Source organism: Xenopus laevis, chromosome 5L (genome assembly GCF_017654675.1).
Source record: "Xenopus laevis strain J_2021 chromosome 5L, Xenopus_laevis_v10.1, whole genome shotgun sequence".
Lineage (NCBI taxonomy): Eukaryota > Metazoa > Chordata > Amphibia > Anura > Pipidae > Xenopus > Xenopus laevis.
This window is the reverse complement of record NC_054379.1, coordinates 9,403,746-9,424,202: the sequence shown is the minus strand read 5'-3', so window position 1 is coordinate 9,424,202 and position 20,457 is coordinate 9,403,746. Positions and strand designations below refer to the sequence as shown.

At 41.5% G+C, this 20,457-nt stretch overlaps 1 protein-coding gene across 2 annotated transcripts; it reads right to left on the bottom strand.

The window, feature by feature from the left end:
* Nucleotides 1-1,868: 1,868 nt before the first annotated feature.
* LOC108716429 (potassium voltage-gated channel subfamily G member 3) lies at nucleotides 1,869-19,369 on the bottom strand. Of its 2 annotated transcripts, none has more exons than XM_041562507.1 (2): nucleotides 18,120-19,369; nucleotides 1,869-6,907 (listed from the first exon to the last, which is right to left on the bottom strand). In XM_041562507.1, exons 1-2 carry the CDS (start codon nucleotides 18,764-18,766, stop codon nucleotides 6,262-6,264), a joined length of 1,293 nt encoding a protein of 430 aa, XP_041418441.1. In that variant the 5' UTR covers nucleotides 18,767-19,369; the 3' UTR covers nucleotides 1,869-6,261. The 2 variants fall into 2 exon arrangements, with proteins under 2 accessions (XP_041418441.1, XP_018118040.1); XM_018262551.2 differs by lacking the exon at nucleotides 18,120-19,369 and adding an exon at nucleotides 15,527-16,873.
* Nucleotides 19,370-20,457: the final 1,088 nt, after the last annotated feature.

Genomic DNA, 20,457 nt, shown 5'->3' with positions numbered 1-20,457 from the left:
CCCACTAATTTTGTTATGGTTTAGAAATATTTGGGTATGTAAATCCCTCTGTGTTGCTTCAATTAAAGCTAAATGTTCTTAATTGTGCTAATTAAGCAGTGATGGAGACATTCGTTGTGTCGGAATTAAGATACTGTTAATAATACACAAGATGTATATGAGAAAATAATGAATACGGACAAATAATGAAATGGCTAAAAAGGTACAAAAGCAGCAAATGGAATATTGTTATTCCTCAAGTTTGATGAATAACTGAGTATAAACAGGCCCAAGGTGATTAGTTTCAATAAATGCACATAATTATTGTAGTCTGAAACTCATTAACCGCTGAGTACTAGTTGAATAAATAAACGAGGAAGATTTCTAAACAATGTATCTGTGCTCTGGGCTAAAGATCTAATTACATGGAAATGAGTGCACATGCCATCTATTAATTCTAAGAGTGCTGAATGAATCTGAACCTGTAACATAGACAAAGTATTCTGATTGGCTGTTGAACTCAGTCCACAATCTCTATTTTTTGGGACAACTTGTTGAGACAATCCTCCTGCCCTTTAATTATCTCTAAGTACATGGCTGCTGCGATAGCTTTCAGTCTTGGGCAAAAACGAATTAATGATTGGCTTCTATAAAATAAGTAAATTTATTTATACCTTTAATCATCAAGGAGAAGGAAAGTGAAAATCATTGGAGGGTGCCAAATTTTAGGCACCTAATCATTTACATGGTACCCCAGGTTCCGTGTTAGCAGAAAATTGCACCAATCTTCACCCCCATCTTCTTTCTCAATGCCCGAGGCCAGTAAAGTGAAAAATAATTTTTTTGTTTGTTGAAGTTTGGCAAGAGGATCAATTCATGGTGATCACTGAGAAGAACCCCGGCAGGTGCAGTTTTCTGTACAGGCACACCAGCCAAGGTATTCAGTTAAGTGATTACCTGATGCCTAAATTTTGGTACCCATAGTGCTTTACACTTTTCTTCTCCTTTAAAGTAGTCCCCTTTTGTATTATTCCATTTTATTCTCCAACATGGATACATATGAAATAGTTTGGAGCACAGTTTGCAACCTGGACAGTGATATTATTTCTTCATGTCACAGTTGTATGTGCCCATTTTGGACATGTTCCAGAGAAGTCTTCTTTTATGCCTTGGTCAGTTAAGGTTTAAAGGGGTTAGAAATCACTAAGATAAAGAGTTCTTTTTCTCCATCTGTTCTCACTTATTCTGTAGATACCAACTGTCTTGGCCAATGTACATTCGTGGCTATTTTGTGTACACCAATCATCCCTCCTTCTATTAGAGTACATTTGAACTTAAGCTTTGTGACCTTGCCCTCTGACAAAATTGCCTCCATAAGCATTTGTGGGATTCTCATCTTGAGGATATTCCCTCATGTGTAAGTAGCATTTGAAGTCCCATTGAAAACATCTCATTGAAAACATCTCAACCCATCCCTCAGTTTGCTTTTGCTTTCACCATCTAACTAATGCTCACCTAACTGTACAGTCCTATTAAAGTTAGTGAACAAGAGGTGCCATAACCTTCATCCTGACAGTTCACATTCAGTCCTCTTGGCATTACCCAAATCCTAACAGATGAACAACATGGTTACCCTTACATTCTTTATTTCCCCTTCTTATATTATCCTGCCAGAGCTACTGACTCATTGCTCCAATAGCCCTTGGTTAAGAAAAAGATTTATTCCTGTGGCTCAACCCTGCAGTGACTCCTCCGAAAATGGAGGCTCACCTTCTCCTACTGGTTATGAGTGCACTGCTACCTGATTTTTTTTCTTTTTAAATGGCCTCCACATACTAATGTGTAACTCTCGGAACGTATAAAGAATAACCACACTCAGAACATCAATAAAGAGGACAAATATAAAGATATTTATTTTTTCTTTAACAAAAGTGTTCATCATCTACAGTTTTAAACTATAAACATCAATACCTACCTATACTGGTAAGTACTAAATTATTTCAAATCTACATAGTAAAACATCCATCTTGGTACATAACATGTGCTTTTGTGGTCAGTCAATTGGGATGTGCCTTCCAGCACCCAGCAATAGTACCACATGGCTTAAGACTGCTTGGCAAATACCAAACAATATTATATACAGGGTAAGGCAATTATTAACCTGTTGCATGTAATACAATGATAAGTCCAAACGGTATTAAATAGTATTGTAGAGATACATATTAAACAAAGCTAATTACACAAGCAGCAGGTACTTAAATCATATAATAAAAACTATAATTCGTTCAGTTGAGATGGACACCAAAAAAAACATTAAACATGAACAAAAAAAAAGTGCCTTGGCTTTATTAACTGTGCTCCTCAGCTGGTGGGGTATGTGTCCTTAGAAGTTGTGTTACTGTAGGCTTCTAATATCAGATACAGTGATGCCAAAAAGGTGTTAATATATGTAAATACTGACATAGGTAGACTTTATATCTGGTCAGTAGGGTAGGACAGAATGTTGGAGTTGTCACCCGTAGGCTTTTTTATATTGTTTCCTCCCACCACCTCTGAATCATCTACAATATGTCTTCTCACACTCTTATGTTCTCTTCTTCAATGTCATTTTCTTCATTATTTTGGTCATCCACTGTGCTTAGTTACATCAATTACCCTAACATACACTCAATCACTTGATGTGCCTGTATTATGACTCTATTATCTATTATGCTCACTTCCTTTTGTGCAAATAACTCTACTTGGATCAACCAATTATCAGGAAGCTTTTTCATCATCAGAACAGGAAGTTATAATCAAAGCAAATATTAGGATACTGCATAACCTCTATATATCTACCGATGGGTTATGGTCCATTGGAATATAATCAGCCATTCGAGAACAATGTTTCAGTACAAAACATATGAAATGTAGATATCTGAGCAAAGAGCACAGATTGGATTCACCGTACTGACAATGTTCCCCCATCTATTCATTGGGTGAGCAGACAATGACACATTACAATGAGTACCTCTTGCAAGAGTCGCACAACTATTTCTAATAATGCATTTCACACCCAAAGAACTGCTGGAAAACTGTAAATTACTTTTTTTGTGAATGTACAATCCATCTCTTGGGCAAAAGTATTCAGCAGGGCTGCTACTTTATTTAACTGTAATATATATGTCAGCTGAAGAAATGCTAGTTTGTCCCATTATATGTGCATGAATAGCTGTTCTGTTTTCATTGCTGTTCCCATGTGACTTTGTATAATTCATTAGCAAAGCCATTTGTGATCGGTTGGTACTTTAGCCTACATCTTCTGCTCAGTTGTCTTTTTCTGATTGTTTAGCAAAAGCAAATTGTGATACTTTCCTGTACTGGTTATCACTCCAACCGGATGCCATTGAAAAATCTTTGGATTCCCTTACATTGTAACAAAGCAGTTGCCTAACTTTTGTTACAAGTTAGCCGAGCCTCATCTCACTCTTATGTTCTACCACATTGCTAGTCTCCTGGGCTGTCCAGCATGGAAGGGAACCTTCTCAATGTCATTGCTGAAGTCAAATGGTCACAGCATTGTATTGTAGTGAATGATGCCTATGGAAGACACTGTACATGAAGCCAGTGTTGCTCATGAAACTTTTCCCCAGGTGATTGTGTCTGGTGATGCCATAGAAACCAAAGCAGGGCACATTGAGAGGCTATTGTCTGTCCCTGGACTAAGAATAAAAGGAATGATACATTCCTTCTCTCTTAATTAGCCTTTTTGTGTATGACACCAAATATGTGGCGCTTACATGCCAAATATGGCAAAATATATGAGGTTGGGGACCTGTATGCCAGGTGCCACTTCTAAACTGGGAAAAAAAAACTGGCAAAACACCTGTAAAACTCTATGACATAAACTGATGGGACTGGCCCCAAAGTTGGAGCCCAAATTAATGGATATGGTCTTCCAACTGAAATTCTAATTTAGGGAGCTTTGTTGTCCTAGATACTCTTTCCATATTACTTTGACTCAATTGTGCTATCAGGGGCTCCCTGGCCAAAAAAGGACACGTCCTCCCAAAAGGTCTCAAAACCACTGCTTTATGGTAACAGAATGAATAATGATATGTAGGAAAATACTAAGCATTATATTTCTTATAAATCAACCTGCACCCTATTATGTACATTTCCAGGATCCTTCTGGGGTTTCTGACTTACTACTATAGAACACCCTATTGCTGTTCTAGAATCATTTAGAATCTAGAAATATTTTTTCATTGCAGAAATATGTTTGGGACAGGACTTTTGGCTCTGACGAAGGAACCCTAACAAAAGCCTACAAAAGCAAGTTCTGTGCTGTGCCAAACTTTTTTTCATATGTGACTCTTTTGTGCACCAATAGAGTCTGAAAGGCAGCACACTCAACCCAAAAAAATAGTCAGAAAAGGACAGGTGCTAGCACAAAAAGTACTATGAGCATGTAGGACACAGAGCATTCATGGAGCTTAATTTATGTGCAAAAATTTTTGCACATATTGTTTAAGCCGACATTTTGGTCCTACACAGAGGACCTTTCTCAAGACATCACAAACAGTTCCCCAAACTAATCCCCAATCAGTTTGTTTGGTTTGGAGTACTGTTTGTGATGTCTTGAGTATTCTCTGTGTAGGACCAAATCTTTGTCTTACACCATTAAAATCCTTTTTTTAACATAAATTAAGCCCCATGAGTGCTCCGAGGCCTTCATGCTGATAACAAAACATGTTGGTGATATAAAACTAGCCCCTTGCCAAAACAATGAGAGATCTTCAGTCTGTAAGGACCATGGGTTGGACATCACTAGAGTTGCCACCTTTTCTGGAAAAAAATACTGGCCTTCCTATAGATTTATCTTTTTTTCCCTATTAATAACATTGGGATCAACCATAATTTTTACTGGTCAGGCCGGTAAAATACCGGCCAGGTGGCAAACCTAGACATCACTGATAAGAATCCTGAGAATATGAAACACAACATTTATTAGCAAAAGGGCCTCTCTATCTCACAATAAAACAATAGTTCCCAAGACTGATCCCCCAGGGAGGTCCAAAGAAGTAGAGGGGTATTTGCTGATTAGGGTGAAAATCAAGGATAATGCTTATTTTTCAAGATTCAGATTGCTCTGGCACATGGCACTGTATTAGAAACTGGTTCATATATTAGTGAGAAATGGCCAAAACTGCCCATGCTGCCTCCCTTTCAATTTAAAGCTAGTGGAAGGCATTTTCTCCCATGGCAAGTACAGACTATACTGCTCTACAAGCAGACACATACAGCAGTGCTGTAGCTACTCATAACCTCGTTTTACTCTAGAATTTGTTTGCCCTTTAATGGTAGGCGGCAAAGATCCCCAGTGAAACTCTGTGTCAAAATCTCTGGTGGCATTAAAACCTTATCCACAATGTTTTCTGTGCTCAGGAATTATATTCCATATCAAGAAGCCTAAAGCTTCTCCAAGCGACAAAAGAATCCAAATTCTCTCTTTTTCTTAAAAAAGGCAAATCATATTTAATATTTAATTTGCTATCTTTTTTTAATTGTTATTTTAATGAGAAAATACATATTACATAAAGGTAAAGTCTAAGGAAAATATATTTTGTACTTACAAAGGCCCATATGTATATATACAGTATATAAGATAACAAACTGTTATTTTATACCACAGTTTGACTTTAAAATATGAATTTTTAGTTTGTCATCTATAAACGCACACGACGATCGCGAAGGACTGGAAGGTGCCACCTGCTGGGGAACTTCTGTAACTATAAAAACATAAATTTTGCTTCGTTTTCTATAAAATATGTAGCAATTCCTTGCATTTTATTGTAATGATATAGTAATTACTTATAACAGAGATAATACAGCATCAATGTCTCAGTGTGTATATAGGTATTCCAACAGATCCTTGGCATTGTCACCAAAAATACATGGAAAATGGTCTGTTGTGTTTAAATATTGCACTTTGCCCCCTGCAATTGGAATGCTACATATTAATACTCCCCCGTTCAGTTAATACCCCCATAAAGTGATACAGTATGGAATAACTGCCAGGTTACAGGAATGTTGGCTACATCCAGTTGTACCATGTTCAGTCCCATGTCCCCCACAGTTTAATCACCCCAAAGGCCAGATTTTCTATTAGCAGTAGTACTTGGCTATGCTCTCCAATGAAATGAGAGACTTCTAATCCTTAAGAGGTTCCTGCGAAGGTGCAGGGAGATGGCAGTTGAGTAAAAACAATGGACTTTGCAGTTGATGGGGATGATGGCAAAATCAGTTTAGGAATTCATTTGATAAGCTCCTTCCATACCTAGCGGACTTAAACTTCAGCTCATGATAACATTGCACAAAGCTGTGATAGATAAACGTTATAGGCAACGCAAGTAAAACGATACCACTGACTACACACACTCCGCCCAGTATTCTTCCAGGAACAGAGATAGGGTACATGTCACCGTAGCCAACCGTGGTCATGGAAATGATCACCCACCAGCAGGCTGCAGGAATACTGGAATAATCCTCATTCCTGGCCTCAAGGTCCAAGCCATGTTCAAGGAGCTGGGAGAGGGCACCAAAGATGGCCATAGCAACACAAATAAAGACCAGCAGCATGACCATCTCCTTGTAGCAACGTTTCAAGGTCAAGCCAAGGGTCTGAAGGCCAATAAAGTGCCTGGCGAGCTTAATTACCCAGAATATTCTCATCATTCTCAGAACTCTCAACGTGACTCCGGCTCTCTGCAGCTGTGGATTCTCCCCTGTAAAGACAGTCATGAACACGGAGACATAATAAGGCGTTATGGCCAACAAGTCGATGATGTTCAAAGGTCTCTTCACAAATACACACTTGTCCTTGGAGACAATGAACCGCACTATGCATTCGGCAGTGAACCACCCGATGCAGATTGCTTCAATTATCCTGTTGAAAGAAAATATAATGTTATTTCATGGGAACATTAATGATGAAGGTCTTAATAACAGTTTCTGTCCACGAGTCGCTGTGTCATAACATCAGTATGTGTTCCTGTACATGAATATGGAAGTCTTTGGGAAATCCAGTTACCGGAGATCACTTGAGGTGAAAGAGCAATTCTGTTTTACACAAGCTCCGTGGATTCTGAACTCACTTAGGGGCCGATTCACTAACTTCGAGTGAAGGATTAGAAGTTAAAAAACTTTGAATTTCGAAGTTTTTTTTGGGCTACTTCGACCATCGAATGGGCTACTTCGACCTTCGACTACGACTACGAATCGAAGAATTCGAACTAAAAATCGTTCGACTATTCGACCATTCGACCATTCGATAGTCGAAGTACTGTCTCTTTAAAAAAAAACTTCGACCCCCTAGTTTGCCATCTAAAAGCTACCGAAGTCAATGTTAGCCTATGAGGAAGGTCCCCACAGGCTTGGCTAACTTTTTTTGATCGAAGGATATTCCTTCGATCGTTGGATTAAAATCCTTCGAATCGTTCGATTCGAAGGATTTTATTGTTCGATTCGAAGGATTCTATCGTTCGATCGAAGGAATTATCCTTCGATCGTTTGATCGAAGGAATTATCCTTCGATCGTTCGATCGTACTATCTGCCCTAAATCCTTCGACTTCGATATTCGAAGTCGAAGGATTTTAGTTCCTAGTCAAATATCGAGGGTTAATTAACCCTCGATATTCGACCCTTAGTGAATCAGCCCCTTAGAGTCAGAACCCTGAATATAGAAATCACAGGGTTTTTATAGACTTGAGAATGTGCGACATGAGAAGATACAAGAATGGGAGTGAAAGGGAGTCACCGGTGGGAAAGGACAGAGATATCTATTCATAGCACAGAAAAACAAAGAACTGCTCTTACAGCCAAACAGGTTGCTCTGCCCTCAAGGCCAGGGTACTAGTGACCAAGGCTAGCTTGAGAACTGAATCCATCCAAGTGAGGGGGTCTCTTGGGGGAATCTACATACACAGAATGTTACTCTCTTTCAGAAGCGACACAGTTTTTAATGAGCTCAGCCGAATTGTTATTCTCTGTTACTGCTTTATTTTGAGTCATTATGAAAACATGATTAAGATCAGCAATGTGGTTGGAGAAAAGTGTAGGGCTCTGTATTAAACCAATGCAAAATGCAAACAAATCATCACAATTCTTCTTGTTTGGACCATAATAATGCAACACTCCTTCCCAGAATTCCCGCATATTTGTGCCTGCTGCAATCAGGAGCACGAAATGGTGATATAGAAAAGGGGCGTCATACACCCGAGGTGCAATAGGTGCAATAGGTGCAATAGGTGCTTGTTAGGAAACGGGCTGAATACAAGCCCTGTGATAGTAAATGAGCTTTCTTGTGTGTGTCTCTGTTTGCACATCCTGCTTAAAATATAGTGACGTCACAATTGTAGAGATAGGTACTGTAGATAGACTTTACAGCAGTGATATGACTAAGGATTGCCTTTGAAGTACAGGCATGGGATCTGTTATCCAGAAAGCTCTGAATAACAGGAAGGCCGTCTCCCATAGACTCCATTTTATCCATATAATCAAGTCTCCTTTTTCTGTGTAATAATAAAACAGTCGCTTGTACTTGATCCCAACTAAGATATAATTAATCCTTATTGGAGGCAACACCAGCCTATTGGGTTTATTTAATCTTTATATGATTTTCTAGTAGACTTAGGGGCAGATTTATCCAGGGTCGAATTTCGAAGTAAAAAAAAATTCGAAATTCGACCATACGATTAAATCGTTTAAATCAAACGATTCGAACGATTTTAGCAATCGATCAAAGGATTTTCCTTCGACCTCAAAAGACTTAGAAAAGTGCTCTAGAAGGTCCCTATAGGCTAACATAGCACTTCGGCAGGTTTAATTTGGCGAAGTATTGAAGTCGACAGTACTTAGATTATCGAATGGTCGAATATTGGAACGATTTTTACTTCGAATCGAAGTCAAAGTAAATTCGAAGTCGTACTATCCTATTCGATGGTCGAAGTATCCAAAAAATCACGTTGAATTTCTAATTTTTTTACTTTGAAAATTCCCTCGAATTCACTTTGACCCTTGATAAATCTGCCCCTCAAGGTATGAAGATCCAAATTACGGAAAGATCCATTATCCCGAAAACCCCAGGTCCTGAGCATTCTGGATAACAGGTCCCATACATGTACTGGTACTTACTGGGGGTTGGGGTGCATTTTTAGAGCCTTGCTCTGACCTTCTCTAAACTTTTCCTATTCTTTTCCATGTTGTTAAATTCAGGTTGGTCACTGTACATATACATAAGCTCTTACTAGGTTTATAATATGCAGTGGAGTCACGTGCAAGTCATATTTTTCATCATGTTATATAATATCTGTGTTACTGACACACTTTTGGGGGAATGCAATAAAAAGTGCAACATTTTCCCAGGTGTAATCGGCCATAGAAACCAATTTGATGTTGACTTTAAAACAAGTGTTTAAAGTACAAACCATGCGCCCATTCTTCATTCTTTGATTAAAGCCTTTGGGTGGTGGTAGAAGTTGCACTTGATCACAAAGCGACTGTGTGTGTAGAAGGCAAAGCAATTGTCGTATATACTATATCATTGGGACACCCTGGTTTACTGTATATGCAGTTTATCTACTAATAGGAATTTTTAAGGTGAATGGGATTGACACGATTGTTACAGGCATATAAGAATATTTTGGGGTAAATGTAGTAAGCGACGGAAATTCGGCAGCGGCGGCTTCGCAGCCACCGCGACACTTCGCCAGGCTAAAATTCACTCAGACAATGCTAATTTACTAAAATGCAAATCCTGGGCACTGAACGCAGGCGAAATTTCGCTAGTGTTACTTCGGCAATGCGAGCAAATCAAAGCAAAGATGCGCTAGAGTTCAACTTTGCCTAGCGCAACTTCGTTAGAGGTCTTCGCTCAGGCTAATTTGCATACGGCGGGAAATTTAAAGTTGAATGGACGTCTTTATGTTACATGTTGCAGCAAATACATTACGTTTCCACTGATATCCACACATGTCCAGGGAACCTTAATAAAGACAATAGCGTAGTTTTAATGCCCTACACATGAGCCCACTGTATAATGAATGTTCTGTATTTTAGAAAAATGTCTGGGGGAAACCGGGTACCGAAAAAAAATGTTATTCCTTTTGCAGCCTATCACCCTGAAAAAAGGAAAAGACGCCAGCGTTTTTTGGATTTTCATCACATCAAAAATGATGATATAAGTAACAGAAGATTGAGAAAGTTCTATACACTCCAATTCACTTCTCCTGGTCTGAGCTGGCGAAGACAAGTCTGGCGAAAGAGGTAACGTTCAGTAAAATCCACATCTTAGTGAATTTGCCGAGTAACGTCCGTTTGCCAAAGCGAAAATTCGCCTGGCGTTAGAGTGTGAATCACCGCTAGCGTCTGTCTCTTTCGCTACTGAAGTGACGCTTGCGCCCGTTAGTAAATCGGCAAAGTCCCTGAAAGCGGTAACACTGTTGAATCGTCGCCAGCGTTTGTCACTTCGCCCTTTATTAAATCTGCCCCAAAGATGGAAGGGTTAATATAGACTGTTGGAAGGGTTAAAGAAGAAGGAAACCTAGTCAGCGCAAAAACCCTCCCCCGCTCCCATGTATTGCCCCCCCTCCCTCCTCCCCCCTGGCCTACCCGTCCCGCTGGGCAAATGCCCCTAACTTGTTACTTACCCTTCTGCGCAGGTCCAGTCCAGGGAGTTCACCGACGACATCTTCTTCCAAGCGGTCTTCTTCCTGCTTTGACCAGCGAATGCGCAGTAGGAGCATTTTGCCGGTACGATCTACTGCGCATGCGCCAAAAGTCACAAAGTGAAATCGGAAAACTGCGTGACTTTTGGCGCATGCGCAGTAGATGCGTACCGGCGAAATGCTCCTACTGCGCATGCGCCAAAACGCCGTTCAAAGCAGGAAGAAGATCGCGTGGAAGAAGATGTCGTCTGTGAACTCCATGGACTGGACCTGCGCAGAAGGGTAAGTAACAAGTTAGGGGCATTTGCCCAGCGGGACGGGTAGGCCAGGGGGGAGGAGGGAGGGGAAGCAACACACGGGAGGGGGAGAGGGTTTTTGCGCCGACTAGGTTTCCTTCTCCTTTAAAGTAACTAGGTTTTGCAAAGGAGCAATGAGCTGGAAGGGATGTGGCTATGCAGGAGTTAAAGGGACTCATAGAACCAAGGTAACTGGGAGAATAAAATCCCCGTGCAGCAAAACCCTTACTGAAAATGCTGAATCAGCAAAGGATTCAGGGACTAGGGAGAGGAAGGGGTTAAAATAATCCTGACACTTACCGGGACCCCCAACCCTTACACACACACACACGTGATATATCATCTCCCTGAGGACAATCAGTTGTGACAAGACCAGAATAAGGAAAAGTGGGCACCTGTCGGGGGTATTTTGCCTCCCCTCCCTTCCTAAATAAATCAAAGATCTTAAAATACATGAAAGGGTTGAGAAAAAGGGATAATCTGTTAGGAGCAACAGTTCAGCTGAAGGAGAGATATTTATGTATAGTCAAGGGCACAACTATAGAAGAGGCAGAGCCTGTCACTGGGGGGTACAAGACTCTTAGGGTAGGACTCCACAAGCAATTTTGTCGCGATCCGATGCATGCTTCTGCATCCGACAGTCGTGTCGCATCGGATCAACGCTGCGACACCAATTCTATCTCTTACCTTATTTTTGTCGTATGCGACAATTCGCATGCGTTTTGTCGCAGCGTGTCGGATCGCGACAAAATCGCTAGTGGAGTTCTACCCTTATTCCCAAAGTTAAATGACGTTGCAGGGGGCACAGTGACTTCTATTTTTGCTTCCATCTACAGTAAAGTATGAGCGATTGATAGATGAGAGAAATGGCACAATGGGGTGTTTTGGCTGCTTTAAAGGGCATGTAAAGGCATAAAAATAAAATCCCATTTTTACTTTTTTTAATGAAAAATAAATCTATCTCCAATATACTTTAATTAAAAAATGTGTACCGTTTTATAAGAAACCTGACTGTATGCAGTGAAATTCCCCCTGTGTTTTACTTGCTCTGACAGCTACAGATAGGAAACTTCAGACGGTCCCTAACTGCTCTGCAGGGAAACGATCATACTTTGAAACAGCAGGGGGAGCCCTCCCACCTTACTTCCCTGACCTCGAGCAGCTTTGTTTGTTTCCCTATAAAGCAGCTGGCGAATGTGTCGAGATTTGTATCCGAAGACCCAGTGCATTTTTATTAATCAGCCTTGCTGTATCGGCTTCTATGGCAGATATTATTTGACTTGTGCTGTTTTGATCATTTATGACGATCATTAAGCAGACCACACTGAGCATGTGTGTAGTCTTGGTCTTGCAAAGATGTTTAAGTTACAAGATGGTGAACCCCTTTGGCCAACTTTGAAATCATTTGTTTAATTAGGCTTGTGGTGCAGTAATGTTTAGTATACAAAATACAGCATTCCTAGCCTTATTCTATTTTAGACCTTAGTGCCCCTTTAAACACCAAAACCGCCTTTGTTTGAACACTTGTCTTCTGCTACATTGTTTCAATAGTCATAACCAGCAGTACAGAGAATAGTGAGGGGCTGACTAGAAATTGCTTAGATTTACATTGTGTCTCATTAGGCAAAAGCGGATTTTTCAGTTTACATCCACGGCAGCTCCGTGATTCCTGACCAGCGGATACCCAGGGAGACAAATACTTAGCGGTGAAGCATGGAGAACAGAAAGAGGTTGATTGATACTGCTGTGTGTCTATAGAGGGACATTATTATGGCTACAGGCAGCTGTCCTACTGTACCATATATATGACTGAAAGACAAAAAGATATTGGGGCTTTGAGGATATATATATATATATATATATATATATATATACAGTATATATCCCACTGGTCTCTGCCCCTCTGCTTCCCAAGCAGTGCAGCTCCCATGAATAAATAAACACTGGGTTATAAATCTGAGACTTCTTACTGAAATCATTTAGGGCTTTATATCAGTGCCTTCCAGACAAGGGTTCCATGAATATTTATATATTCTTATTTTTATACATACACACCTAGAGCATACAGGTATACATACATTCATACATGCATATGTGTACAGAAATAATACAGGTATGTGATCCGTTATCCGGAAACCCGTTATCCAGAAAGATCCAGATTAAAGAAAGGCCATCTCGCATAGACTGCATTATAATCAAATAATCCAAATTTATAAAATGATTTCCCTTTTCTGTGTAATAATAAAACAGTCGCTTGTACTTGATCCCACCTAAGATATAATTAATCCTTATTGGAGGCAAAACCAGCCTATTGGGTTTATTTAACGTATAAAGTAGACTTCAGGTATGAAGATCCAAATTATGGAAAGATCCCTTATCCAGTATACAGCAGGACCTGAACATTCTGGATAACAGGTCCCATACCTGTATACTAAGACTGGAAGCTGCACAGGGCAGGGTCATCCTTTCCTTGTCTCTTAAAGGAGAACTAAACCCTAAAAATGTATTTGGCTAAAAATGGCATATTTTATATAGTGAACTTATTGCACGAGGCTAAAGTTTGAGCTTGTCAATAGCAGCAATGATCCAGGACTTCAAACTTGTCACAGGGGGTCACCATCTTGGGCTCAGTGGGCTCTGATTGGCTGTTGAGAAGCTAAGCTTAGGGCTCGTCACTAATTATCCAGCAGAAAATGAGCTTCCCTGGCTGTAATATAAGCTGATGCTGCAGGTTTGCTGATTATTAAATTCTGATGCTAATTGCACTGGTTTCTGTGCTGCCATGTAGTAATTATGTGTATTAATTACTAATCAGCCTTATATTGTGACATTTCTATTCTATGTGTACTGTATATTGTGAGTGGCTCCCTAAGCTCAGTAAGTGACAGCAGCACAGAGCATGTGCAGTGAATCAGCAGAAAAGAAGATGGGGAGCTACTGGGGCATCTTTGGAGACACAGATCTTTACTGCTAAAGGGCTGTGGTTGCCTTGGGCTGGTACAGAAGCACAAAACATCATGTACAACATTTCTACCTACTTCTTTAGTTAGGCTTTAGTTCTTATCCTTGAATTGTATTGTGTATTTGTACTTTTGCATTGGATTATATCCTATTATTGCATTGATCTCCCTCTGATCTCATACCTCCCAACATTTTGGAAGTAAAAAGAGGGACAAAAAAATTTTTCCCGCACGTAGCGCAGCAATTTTTTTGACCACACCCCTTTCTTTGGCCACACCCCCTAATTACCATGTTTGTTTTACAAAATTTGGCAGGTTATGAAAGTTTGAAAATATTTCTCCTTATCTAAACTGTGTTTTTGTGCCTCAAAATTGTTACAAAGTATCTTATTTGCACCTGTTAGCTGTTCTGGGCTCTCTGCTAAAAGCCAATTACGTGAGAAACTTTGTTTCTTTTTCTGGCTGTTCAGTGCATAGAAAAGAGGGACTTTCCAGTACAAATGAGGGACTGCGGGTTGAGCTGTCAAAAGAGGGACTGTCCCTCCGAAAAAGGGACAGTTGGGAGGTATGTGATCTGTGTACAGTGCTGTGTATACAAACGCTGCTGTATAAAGTAGATATACCCATCCATTCTTATACTGCAAAGAAACACACATACATTTCTTACAAACAAGATATATTCTTATAGCATAAACATACATTCATACACTGCACACGTACTCTTATTATATATGCATGTAAATATGTATATATTCTGATATACCTTGTACTGCGTGCTTACATTCATATCCTGGTGCATATATTCCCATACTGTGCACATGCATTGTTATCTTGATATATATATACACTATACTGCATAAATACATTCACGTACCGATACAATATCCTGGATTCATACATTCATATATTGTAAGAATATATTCTGAATCTGGACAGACACACACAATACTAAATGCCCCCACAAACTTACACACAGGCCTCAGACAATCTGAATATCTGCACTGGGTTGAATATTTGGGAGTATTTATTGCAGAATCCTAATCCTACAAGAACCCCTAGAATGTCTCAGATACTCTACAGATATCTACTCATTGCTCGACCTCAGTGATCCCCAACCAGAGTCTCTTAGTCAGGGCAAAGTCAATAATTAAATGGCAGGGCAAGGCTTGACCCCTATAATGATATTCTAAGCCCACAGTCCCTACACTCATATTGTCAGTACTTATTGCTAGACGTTGGCAGAACCGTTTACAAGCCCTAATTGGAGCTTGTGTGTAGAGCAGGATTGAAGTGTGGCTGCACATTTATAAGAGAGGTGGGTGTGCAAGTACAGTAACTGGAAGTGACGTCACAATGTACCTCACCAGCAGGATACTGCTATACCCAAATAAGTCTATATGGAAGAGGTCATTATAGGAAAGAAATTCAGGAAAGAGTCCTACACAGGTCAAGTTTTTCAAACTCTTAGTTTCCAACACTTTAACTGCACAAAATAACAGCCCCCCCCACTAACAGCCAGAGGACAGTAGATCTGAGAGAGACTAAGACAGACGGACAGATAGAAGTTAGAATGACAGCTCATACCCTGAAGGTTCCCACAGACTGGCTGTATACCTGTACTCCTCCACGCTCTGATTCTCTGCGGTCTTCCAGTCGGGCAGGGTGCTGGCACATAGGACCACCATGGACACGATTACCAAGATGATGGAAATCACAGCCAGTATCTGAGCTGCCAGGGAGGAGGTGGGCTCCTCAAAAGTTATCCTCATGCGCTCCAGCCACTTCTTATCCTCGGGTCCCTGTTGCTGCTGCTGCTGCTCATCCTTCATGTTGCAACTCTCATCTGGCTTACTCTCGTCCGACATGTAGGTGTAGGTGTCCGACATGCGGTCGTCCAAGCGCCGCTGGCAGCAGTACTCCAGCTGAGAACGTTCTAACCCCCAGTAAATCATCTCGTTGTAGAAGGAGAGTTCACACATCTGCGGCACAAATCGCAGCTTCCCATACTTGACGTACATCATAATGAAGCCAAACGCCTCTGAGTGTCTATCAAAGAAATACTCGTTCCTCTCCTGGTCGTAGTCATCGCAAACCTCCAGCACGTCCTGCTCCGAGGAACATCCATGCAGCCTGCTCACCCTGCGGAGGGGGAAATCCTTAATCACCTCTTGCGAGAAAGAATACCTGGTGCCCCCGACGTTCAGTGTGAAGGAATCCCTGGAGAAGTTCATAGCTGGGTCCGGCTGTGGTCGCTGTCCTTCAGCACCACCGGGGCTCCCCCAGATATAACGCCCCAGGAGAGGATTCAATTTAAAGTTTGATTACCTCCCATAGCTTAACTAAAGCAGAAAAAAAAATTTGGGAGCTAAAATTTAACATTCCTTCCATTATCTGTCTTTCCATCCTAAATCCAACTGTAAGTTTTATACCCTTCCCATTACCCAATCTTCAGTTACACCCCTTCTTTTGATGTAGACTAAGCAGCTAGAGAGGCTTCCACTTTAAATTTCAAACAATTTCTTCCACCCCCAAGTTCCAGCAGTTCCCCTACCTAAAATGAAAAGGAAGCTTAACATTTAAGACCTTCTTCCATACCTCTTCTCCACCCCTATTACCACTACCCTAAAAAAAGTTTCCCTTTAAAGTGTTAGCACCTTCCATCTCCAAACTTCATCAAAATCCCATCTCCAGATAGATCCACAGAAAGGCACTCCAGGCAAAAGTCCATGTCCTGTAAAGTAATGTAGGGTTCTCCTTAATCTCTTCCTCCAGCCAACTTCTTCTTTACAGTATTTCAGCCCAGAAGCTCAAATGTCCCAAGTCTGCAGCCAATCAGATGCATGAATCCAGCAATCCAAGGGGAACTCGTATGATAATCAGATAGAGATACATGGGGAGATCTCTCCTCCGCTCATTGTGGTGTCTGCTAAAATTTACTCCACCAGAGGAACAGTGGGGTGGGAGGGGAGGTAGAGGCAGAGGAGGGAGGGGAGTAGAGAATTGAGGTGGGGAGGGAGTCTGGTAGCTGAGAAACCTCAGCGGTGCCTTCCTAGGGAGCAGTTATTGTTGTTTCTTGCTCCTGATTGATACACAGAGCCAACTGCACAGTATTCAGTAGTCACACATGGCAAGTAACCAGGGAACAGTGTGCAGCTTTTCCCGGCTCAGTGACGGAGACAGAACAGAGGGAAATCAGTGCTTTGGGTAGAGTTGTAGTACAACAACAGCTGAAGAAGTATAGGTCAGAGTCTGACTTGCCCCAAGCTCTAACACCAATAAATGCAAACCCCCCACACCCCAGTTCCTAGCCTGTTGTGATTAGGTCTCCTCGTCTTTGTGGTTCTGAGAGTGTCGAGAGAGACGCACTTTTAATCTGCCGCTGTCTAAATGTGCAGCTTGCAACGTTCTACCCATTAAAGGAACAGTGTCACAAATACGTATCATTTCTATGCTGTACATGTAAAATGTTTTCTTTAAAGCAGAAGTCCTGTTTTTTTTTTTATTGGCACGTGTTTTCTTTCTGTGTTTCCCCTGCCTTCTCTATTGCTTTCTATTGAGGTCTCCATGATAAATATGCATGACTTTGGGCTCTGCGAAACGAGAGTGTCTTATTAAATAGAAATATCTCTCTCTCTTACAATGATGCTGAATGTTTGCAAGTGCTCAGGCAAATGCACCATGGGCCATTTTCATTTAAACAGTCCCCCTCCCCCCACTTATACTTATACATTTTAATTTTTTTTGAAAAGAGGATTTCAGTATCTCTTTACAGTTTAAATCCAAGTGAAATCCCTTCAGTCTCATGACAGTTGCACTGAAGCTTGTTCAACTGTCAGAAGATCAATCAGTATGGCAACCTAGGAACTATGCCGATAAACAAAACTCCCTGTTTGTAACTACCTATGTCAATATGTTTTTTACTGAAACCCAGCAGGAAAAGAAAGGAAATATAATATTAATACAATTGTTTTCTACGTGGCTGTGCAAAGTGAGCCTTAATGGAGACACACACCCTCTTTTCATAACTCCTCATAGCTCCTTTTATGAGCACTTTCACAAATACATGTATTATTTTTAATAAACAAGAGCACAGCACCCTCTACCCCACTTGCAGCCAGAGGACTGTCAGTAAACAAGACAGACGGACACAGATAGAAGTTAGAATGACAGCTCGTACCCCGAAGGTTCCCACAGACTGGCTGTATACCTGTACTCCTCCACGCTGCGATTCTCTGCGGTCTTCCAGTCGGGCAGGGTGCTGGCACATAGGACCACCATGGACACGATTACAAAGATGATGGAAATCACAGCCAGTATCTGAGCTGCCAGGGAGGAGGTGGGCTCCTCAAAAGTCATTCTCATGCGCTCCAGCCACTTCTTATCCTCGGGTCCCTGTTGCTGCTGCTGCTGCTCATCCTTCAGGTTGCAACTCTCGTCTGGCTTACTCTCGTCCGACATGTAGGTGTAGGTGTCCGACATGCGGTCGTCCAAGCGCCGCTGGCAGCAGTACTCCAGCTGAGAACGTTCTAACCCCCAGTAAATCATCTCGTTGTAGAAGGAGAGTTCACACATCTGGGGCACAAATCGCAGCTTCCCATACTTGACGTACATCATGATGAAGCCAAACGCCTCTGAGTGCCTGTCAAAGAAATACTCGTTCCTCTCCTGGTCGAAGTCATCGCAAACCTCCAGCACGTCCTGCTCCGAGGAACATCCATGCAGCCTGCTCACCCTGCGGAGGGGGAAATCCTTAATCACCTCTTGCGAGAAAGAATACCTGGTTCCCCCGACGTTCAGTGTGAAGGAATCCCTGGAGAAGTTCATAGCTGGGTCCGGCTGTGGTCGCTGTCCTTCAGCACCACCGGGGCACCCCCAGATATAACGCCCAGGAGAGGTTTCACTTTAAAGTTTGATTACTTTCCATAGCAGAGAGGAGTCCACCTTAAATGTCAAACACCCTTTTCCACCCTCCAAGTTCCAGCAGTCCCCCTACCAATGATGAAAAGAAAGCTTAACGTTTAAGACTTTCCTCCATCCCTCGTCTTCAGTGACACCCCTACACAAATGTTAAAAATTACGGTTTCCCTTTAAAGTGTTAACCCCTTCCATCTCCAAACTCCAGCAAAATCCCAAATCCTGATAGATCCACAGAAAGGCACTCTGAGCAGAGCATGGTTGGTGTATAAAAGGAAACAGTAATAAATAGAGTCCAGGCAAAAGTCCAGGTCCTGCCAGGTTGAGTAGGGTCCTCCTAAATCTCTGCCTCCAGCCACCTTCTTCTTTATTTCAGCCCACAAGCTCAAATGTCCCAAGTCTGCAGCCAATCAGATGCATGTATCCAGCACCTAAAACTCTTGCTACTTCCAAGGGGAACTCCTATCATAATCAGATAGAGATATGTGGGGAGATCTCTCCTGTCTTTCAACTCCACCGCCCATTCTGGTGTCTGCTGAACTTTACTCCACCGGAGAAACTGTCAGGGAGGAGGAGGTAGAGGCAGGGGAGAGAGGGGAGTAGAGAATTGAGGTGGGGGGGGGAGTCTGGTAGCCGAGAAACCTCAGAGGTGTCTTCCTAGGGAGCAGTTAGTGTTGTTTTTGCTTCTAATTGATACACGGAGTCAGTAGTCACACATGGCAAGTAACCAGGGAACAGTGTGCAGCCTTTCCCGGCTCAGTGACGGAGACAGAACAGAGGGAAATCAGTGCTTTGGGTAGAGTTGTAGTACAACAACAGCTGAAGAACTATAGGTCAGAGTCTGACTTGCCCCAAGCTCTAACACCAATAAATGCAAACCCCCCACACCCCAGTTCCTAGCCTGTTATGATTAGGTCTCCTCGTCTTGGTGGTTCTGAGAGTGTCGAGAGAGATGCACTTTTAATCTGCCGCTGTCTAAATGTGCAGCTTGCAACGTTCTACCCATTAAAGGAACAGTGTCACAAATACGTATCATTTCTATGCTGTACATGTAAAATGTTTTCTTTAAAGCAGAAGTCCTGTTTTTTTTTTTATTGGCACGTGTTTTCTTTCTGTGTTCCCCCTGGTCAGAGTCTGACTTGTCCCAAGCTCTAACACCCATAAATACAGACCTACCCCCCCCCCATTTCTAGCCTGTTGTGATTAGGTCTCAATGTTTTGATTGGTCTGAGAGTGTCCAGAGAGACACACGGTTAATCTGCCTCTGTCTAAATGTGCAGCTTGCAACGTTCTACTCATTAAAGGAACAGTGTCACAAATAAGCGTCACTTCTCTTCTGTACATGGAAAATGACTTGATTGAAACAGAAGTCGTTTTTCTTTATTGTCACATGTCTCCTCTTTCTTTACCTGCATCCTAAACGCCACCTCTGCCTTCTCTATTGCCTTCAATTGTGATGTCTGTCATAAATATTCATGACTTTGCTGAGCTTAAATGGTTCTCAGGTAAATGTACGATGGGTGTTTTCATTTTTAAAAAAAGCTCCCCCCCCGTTGCAATTATATCATATAGAATTTTAAAAAAAGTGCTGCCGGTATTCC